At 40.0% G+C, this 7,196-nt stretch overlaps 1 protein-coding gene across 1 annotated transcript in view; it reads left to right on the top strand.

Moving 5' to 3' along the window:
* Window positions 1-6,267, top strand: part of LOC106526483 (SH3 domain-binding protein 5) — a gene marked incomplete at its 3' end in the record, with an annotated part of 16,833 nt that extends 10,566 nt beyond the window's left edge. The window contains 5 exon segments of the mRNA XM_014021101.1: window positions 2,671-2,832; window positions 2,951-3,081; window positions 4,573-4,615; window positions 4,707-4,923; window positions 5,909-6,267. Coding sequence (XP_013876555.1) covers window positions 2,671-2,832; window positions 2,951-3,081; window positions 4,573-4,615; window positions 4,707-4,923; window positions 5,909-6,267 — 912 coding nt within the window.
* Between the last annotated feature and the right edge of the window lie 929 nt (window positions 6,268-7,196).

Genomic DNA, 7,196 nt, shown 5'->3' with positions numbered 1-7,196 from the left:
ATTTCTCTTTCTGCCTGGCTCCTGGGTTTGTAGGGACACTGTCTGCTCTGTGGTACAGAGTCCTGATCACTCCAGGCTTTTGAGTCCTGGACTCAAAAGCCTGAAACTCTCAGACTGAAGAAGTCTCTTGGAAGAGAGACGAAACATTTCATTAAAGAAGAACCCGTCCAGAGGACCTATACAATTTTTTTCTTTTTGTTAGCACTATGGCTTCATAATAGTAATGTGAAAATTTCTTTTAATGTGTCTCCAGTAACCATTTAGGTTTTTAATATTTTGTAATCTGTTTTAATTTTATTCATGTGGCTTCCATTGTTTCTGTTCGTTGTTACAGAATGGTCTGCTCAAAATTTGTATTGTACTTGTACATGAGCTTGTACAGCTAAAAGTAAACAAAATTCAGCTCCATTGTCAGTACTTGTAATAGCATGATATTAAACATCTTATTGTAGCTTAAATGTCACCAACTAAGTTGCTATACAACAAATTCTTTGGTCCATGATGACTTTCCAAACTCTGGCCCACCAATGAGCACTACGGAGGACGTAGCCCTTAAATTGAGGCACAGCCATGGTGTTATTAGGCTTTATTCTAAAGCATGAAATAACTAATTACAGCTAAATGTGTTAGAAAAATTATATTTGACCACGGAGCAGCAAAATAAGCCTAAATGAGTCAACAGGAGACATCATCTGAAAAAATTATCTGCTGTCTGTTTTTATTTTTAATAATGGCAAAGCTGCATTTGTTTAAATTTAATAGACACTTTGTTGGTGTTGAAACTAACACTGTGGGTGTTAAATTAACACTGGTATTTTTGCTCTGTATTTCATCAGGAAAAGCTATGAACACCACAAAGATCTTTAACTAACCATTCTCTAAAAAAATACAATACAGCAAACTCTAATCGTCAAAGCCCAGGAGATTCTGCTCTTAGCTACTACAACCACTTAGCAATCCAAAATCTCCTGATTATCTCATGCAAGGAAATCTAGTCAGAGTCACTGTAAAGTGCTTCATGCTGGATATGAGCCAGTACTCTGACCTTTATCTTACGCCTATTTGAATGGAGAGAGTGGGTCTAATAATGTCCAGCAGGGTGGTGACAATAATCCCCCTGCTGACTGTGACTGTGGACAAAAAGAACCCATTGATGAGTCAGATTTCCTCACAAAAGCACAGTTGTCTTTCTGTGAGAGAAATCTTTGACTGTTGTAAGAAGTTATCCATAAGACCAACTGATCAGTCGACTAAATAACTGTGCAGATTTGAGCAATTTTTATAAGATAATCAACAAAGGCAACAACTAAGCCAATTGAAAATAGGCACACATAGAATCTGAGTGATGTATTGTGTCATGTCAAACCCTGTCACACAGCTGTTACACCTACATCTCCATCTTCTGATGCTTGTCTGTAGACTGATCGCAAAGGTAACAAGTCCAGAAGAGAAACTCACATTCCTCTAGCAACACTTTTCATCTCGTCCTGGGGGACCCTGAGGTGTTCCCAGTCCAGAGAGGACACATAATCCCTCCAGCGCCTCCTACCAGTGGGACGTGTCTGGAACACTTCTAAAAGGAGGCGTCCTACTCAGATGCCCAAACCACCTCAACGGACTCTTTTCAATGGAGAGGAGCAGCGGCTCTACTCTGAGCTCTCCTCATATGACGGAGCTCCTCATCCTCTATCTAATGCTGAGCCTGGCCATCCAATGAAGGAAGCTCATTTTGGCCGCTTGTACTCAAGATCTCGTTCCTTCAGCCATGATCCACACCTCATGACCATATTTTAGGTGAAAGATGGAAAGAAGGCAGACCATTAAATCGAGAGCTTTGCCTTTCAACTCAGCTCTCTCTTCACCACGACTGACCGAAGCAACGTCCTCATTAAATGGTAAATGGACTGTACTTGTATAGCGCCTTTCTACCCAACCAGGACACTCAAAGCTCTTCACACTACAATCTGTGTCCTCATTTATCCATTCACACAGCACTCTACTAGATCTCCTACAAAGCTAACATGTACAATCAACCATGTAGACTAATCAGTGCCAATCACATTCATACACTGATGGGACACACATCAGAGACATTGGGGTTAAGTATCTTGCCCAAGGACACAACGGCATGTGGGCATGGCGTGGAGTCGAACCTGCGACTTGCGGGTCCAAAAGCCGGCTGCTCTACCACTACACCATAGCCGCTCATTACTGAGGATGAGGCCCCAATTCATCAATCCATCTCCCGCTCCATCCTGCCATCGGATACTTAAACTCCTCCACTTGGGGCAAAGACTCTCATCCGACCTGGAGGGGACATTCCACCCTTTTCCAGTTGAGAACCATGGCCTCAGATATAGATGAACTGACTTATCATACCAGCTGCTTCACATTCGGCCGCGAACTGTTCCAGTGCATCTTGAGGGTTTTGGTCCAAAGATGCCAACAGAACCACATTATCCGAATAAAGCAGAGATCAGACCCTGTGGTTCCCAAACCAGACACCCTCCTCTCTATGAGTGCACCTTGAGATCCTGTCCATAAACACTACAAACAGGATCAGAGACAAGGAACAGCATTGGTCCATCCTGCACTGAGAACGAGCTCATCTTTTTCCGATTATATTCCTCAAAACTTATAATTGTGACCTCTTTTCTTTCTGCACTTCAGGCCCAGGTAGAAGCGCATAAAGCTACTCAGGAATTCCAGCGAGCTGTCGAGATCCTGCGGGCAGCCAAAGAGACCATCGCCCTGGCAGAGGCGAAGCTTGAAGAGGACACTCGCCAGTTTGACTCAGCCTGGCAGGAAATGCTCAACCACGCTACGCAGAAAGTAAGAACACATCCATGAAAGGCTTTAAAAAATCATTTCATAATAACAAGAAGTTCTCTGCCGCAGTAGTGAAAATTGTAGGCTTTTATAATTGAAATACATTTCTTGTTTGTTTCAGGTGATGGAGGCCGAGCAGGCGAAAGCACAGACTGAAGCAGAGCACAGAAAAACAGCAGTGGTGTACACCTGCTGTATGAACCACATGAGGCAGCTGGAGAAGAAGCTGAAGCGCTCCATAAGCAAATCCAGGTCTGTACTCAAGGTTATAATAGTTTTAGATTTTTCATTATACTTTAGTTTTAATTCAGTTAGTTTTAATTAGTTTCAACAGTGGATTTGCTAGTTTTTATTAGTTATTATTGCCTTTTTAATGCTTAGTTTTAGTTTAGTTTAGTTTTCACTAGTTCTAGAATTAATATTTTTTATAGTTTGAATAAACATATTATGCTGATGCATACTCCCTTTTGAGGTGTCCTTGTGAGTTCACTAACCAGCTGGTTACCAGTGAAAACAGTCCATTATAGCAGTGTTTCCCAAAGTTGGGGTCGGGACCCAAAGTGGGGTCCCGAAAACATTTTCTGAATCAATTACATTTTTGCCTTAGTTGTTATAAATGAGTGAGGTTCGTATATTTAAAATGGATAAATGTAGTATAAAAATATTGTTACTATGCCCTTGTTTTGTTGACCTGATACAAATGTTTACCATCCAAAAATAATTGGGGTCACAGGTCTCTGCTACTGTTATTTTGTGGGTCAAAAGGTAAAAAGTTTGGGAACCACTGCATTATAGCAACCATCTTCCTAAAACAATCACATAACTTAATTTTGCCAACAAAGTTCTTTGGTGATTATTTTAGGAAGGTAATGATAGTTGTCTCCAACCCGGGGCTACCTGGCCAGGCTGTTGCTTGTTTTTCATGGGGGCTACTGAGAGAGCTTGTCAACTAACTCACAGTTAGTTAGTCCCGTGAGAAGTATTCATCCCTTTTTTATCACCTGTTTCCACTACAAGACGCTTGCTTTTATTTTTCTCACGGTCATTGAAAAAAATCCCAAATTGAACTTTGCTGCTTTCTTCCAAATTTTATTGCTGTCATTTTTCAGGCTAGTACTGCAGCAAATTGTAAATAAATGACGTTACGGGCCATGAGGTGCTATAAGATGCTCGTAGCTCATGTGAAACTGCAAGTTTGAAGAAAAAAACGATTTGTTTAATCAGTCCACATGACTTAAAATAAATTGACAAACACTAAAACTAAGGATCTTCTATTATTTCAGTTAGTTTTAGTTAGGTTTGTAAAATGATTATACAGTTTTAGTTAGTTATCATTATTTTGTCATTTTATTACAGTTTTTACTCATTTCTGTTAACTAAAATATTTTTTCAACTTCAGTTTTTGTTATTTAGTTAGTTTTAGCTAACCACAATAACCCTGTCTGTACTCATACTTTTTTTTAAAATTGTTGATGCTACAATTGGCTGGAAATGATGCTCACAAGCTTTCCTTGCTTAGGCCTCTTAAAATGAGAATGTGCTGAGGAAGAGGAGCTCAGTTTATGTCATGTGATTCTGTCCAGATGTTTTATGTCTTGGTTAAGCTGTGTTGGGGTGAACTCTTTCTCTAAGAGCTAAAGAATGTGACTGCTTCTGGAGGAGTGGTTTTCTTTTCAACTTTTTGGACTAGAAATACTTCTCCTTACCTCTTTTTTATATTCTTTTCATTTTTTTCTCTTGCAGACCCTATTTTGAACTGAAAAGCAGATATTATGTGGAGCTGGAGGTATGTGTACTCTGTTCAATTGTGTGCTTTAGGTATTGTTTTTGGTATAAAAGTTAAAATGTGTTTATTGATTTTTTTTTTTCCCCCATAGGAGCTGAAACGCCAAGTGGATGAGCGTCAGGCCAAGGTTGCAGCTGCCAAGGCTGAGTACCGCACAGCGTTACGTAACTTGGAGGGCATCTCAGAGGAGATCCATGCCCATCGACGCTCCCTCGCTATAGGAACCAGAGAGCGTGGCGTTGGTGCGGAGGTGGACGAAGGTCACGATGACATCGCCAATTTCACCATGGAGTCAGATGGTTTGTCTAGTAAGTGATGAGTACTTGAAAATCACAAGTCCTGCCCTTCATCCGCTTTATGTTTTTCATAATTACGTTTGTTAGATGACCCTGCATGGAAAAAAAAGCTTGTAAAGAAAATGGATGGATTGTTAGAGATGCACTGATTGCTGTTTTCTAGGCCAATTATTGTAATTTCTGATTTTTGTAAATTCCTGTCCTGCCAGTTGTGACTTTGGACGAAATTTTCTCTAAGAACTAGAATTGACAGAGTATGTCTTTTTCCTGATTATGAATTTTGGTTTACTGGTAACTCTAAATTGTCACTAAAGTCTGAGTGATTATTTGGGTCCACATTGCCCTATGACTTGTCCTGGGTGTACCCAACGTCTCTCCCAAACACTGCTGGAGATAAACACCAGCTCCCCCAAAAACCTAAATGGAGAAACAAGAAAAGGAAATGGATGGACTCAATATCCATGGATGGATGGATTGTATAGTTGGATGAATGAACGAACGAACAAACGAACGTACGAATGAATGGGCAGATAGATGGATGAATTGCATGGATGAATGGAAGGAAGGGTTTTTTCAAATCGTAAAAGTGGACTAAGATTAAAGTGGCTGCTATCATCCCAGTCATGAATAAAATAATATAATAAAGACCAACTACATTTAAACACTTTGATATAAATAATCATGTGAAACTGATGATGGTGTTTATAAAATACTGTTTGCATCGACTGCTATAACATGTTTGAGTTTGGAGCTAATTTCAAATGGAAACAATCACTTTGGTCTAAGATGTTTACTTCTCATAACGCAGGTAGCTCATAGTCTTCAGTTTGTAAAAACCTTGAACTAAAATATGTCTTATTGACAAAGTAAATAACACTCAGCAGCAGAAAGTCAGATTTACCCATCAAGCAAACGGTGCATCTGTAATTTTCCTTTTTTTGTGTGTGCATGTTTGTGCCTTCGTGTTAAACGTACACACTGTGTGTGTTTGTTTCAGTGGTGTCAGTATCAATGGATGAAGAGGCCAGTCAGAGCTCTGAGGAGGAGGCTGACACTCACACCACCACCTCCTCGCACAAAACGATACCTTCCTCACCATCCACTTCTTCATTCCATCCTCCTCCTTCTGCCTCCACTCCGCTCAGCATGCCTGGTCTTTTCCCCACCTCCCTCTCATCTCCCTCCTCCTCTTCCTCCATCTCGTCCTCTTCGTGTCCTGGTGGTCTGGAGTTTGAGCGCCCCTGCAGCTCTCACAGCCCAGACTTTGTGTGTGGTTCTGCACACACCTCACCAGTACTGGGCCCTCGCAGCCAGTGCAGTGGAGCTTCATCTCCAGACTGTGACCAGGAGAGAGGTGTGTGTCCTCTGCAGATGTTTTATAACAAACAGTGTAGTGACGGACGTTCTGAAAAGTGCTTTACCGTTTGTTTCTTAGCTGCACAAAACCAAACAGTGTCAACATTTTTGTAAAGTTTGCCAATTTGTAGTTCAAATTGTTTTACTTAAACATTTTTCACAATTTTTTTAGAAAGTTTAGTTTAATATTAAATATTAACACATTAAGCAGAATACATTTAGATCAGAGTTATTCAACTGGTGACTTCCATCTGGTCCGCCAATTAGGCCCCGCCCCCCGCAGAAAAAAAAATAATTGCATACCTTTTAAACTAAGTTTAATATAAAATAGATTTTAAATCAATTGTAATTTTTAAACATGATTTGATTCAACAAAGTAAACAAACTGAAAAGGTAAAAGCTAATAAGACTTGCCATTTTACCTAATGCAGTGTTTCCCCTAGCATTAGGGGCCATGGAAGGGCAGCCCACCGTGTGTTCGGACCCTGAACTGTTGGTTTTGAGTAACTACGGCCCCCTGTGCAACTTAGTTGAATAGTCACGATTTAGATTATCTATCAAATTACCTAAGTAAGACTGATAAAGTCACATTAGTTTAGATAAAAGAGGTAAAATTAGCCAAGTCCTTGTTGAAAATTAAAATGAGTAAAAGCCTAAATAAAAGTATCAAATATCTAGCTAAATGTAGCAAAATGCTAGATTTAAGCTAATCTTTTGTGGCTGCCACGATTAGTCGATTAGTCAACGACTAATCGATTATTAAAATAATCTATGACTAATTTAATAATCAATTAAGTTTTTTACTTTGTTTTTCTCTCCAAACTGCTTTGACACTTTCCACTGCCACGTCTGCCTTTCTGTCCTTGACACACATGCACAGTAGTGGTAACTGGGGTAGGCCGTGGACGTCACAAGACATTATACAGACA

The sequence above is a fragment of the Austrofundulus limnaeus genome, unplaced genomic scaffold (assembly GCF_001266775.1).
Source record: "Austrofundulus limnaeus strain Quisiro unplaced genomic scaffold, Austrofundulus_limnaeus-1.0 Scaffold278, whole genome shotgun sequence".
Lineage (NCBI taxonomy): Eukaryota > Metazoa > Chordata > Actinopteri > Cyprinodontiformes > Rivulidae > Austrofundulus > Austrofundulus limnaeus.
This window is presented reverse-complemented; position numbering and strand designations above follow the sequence as displayed.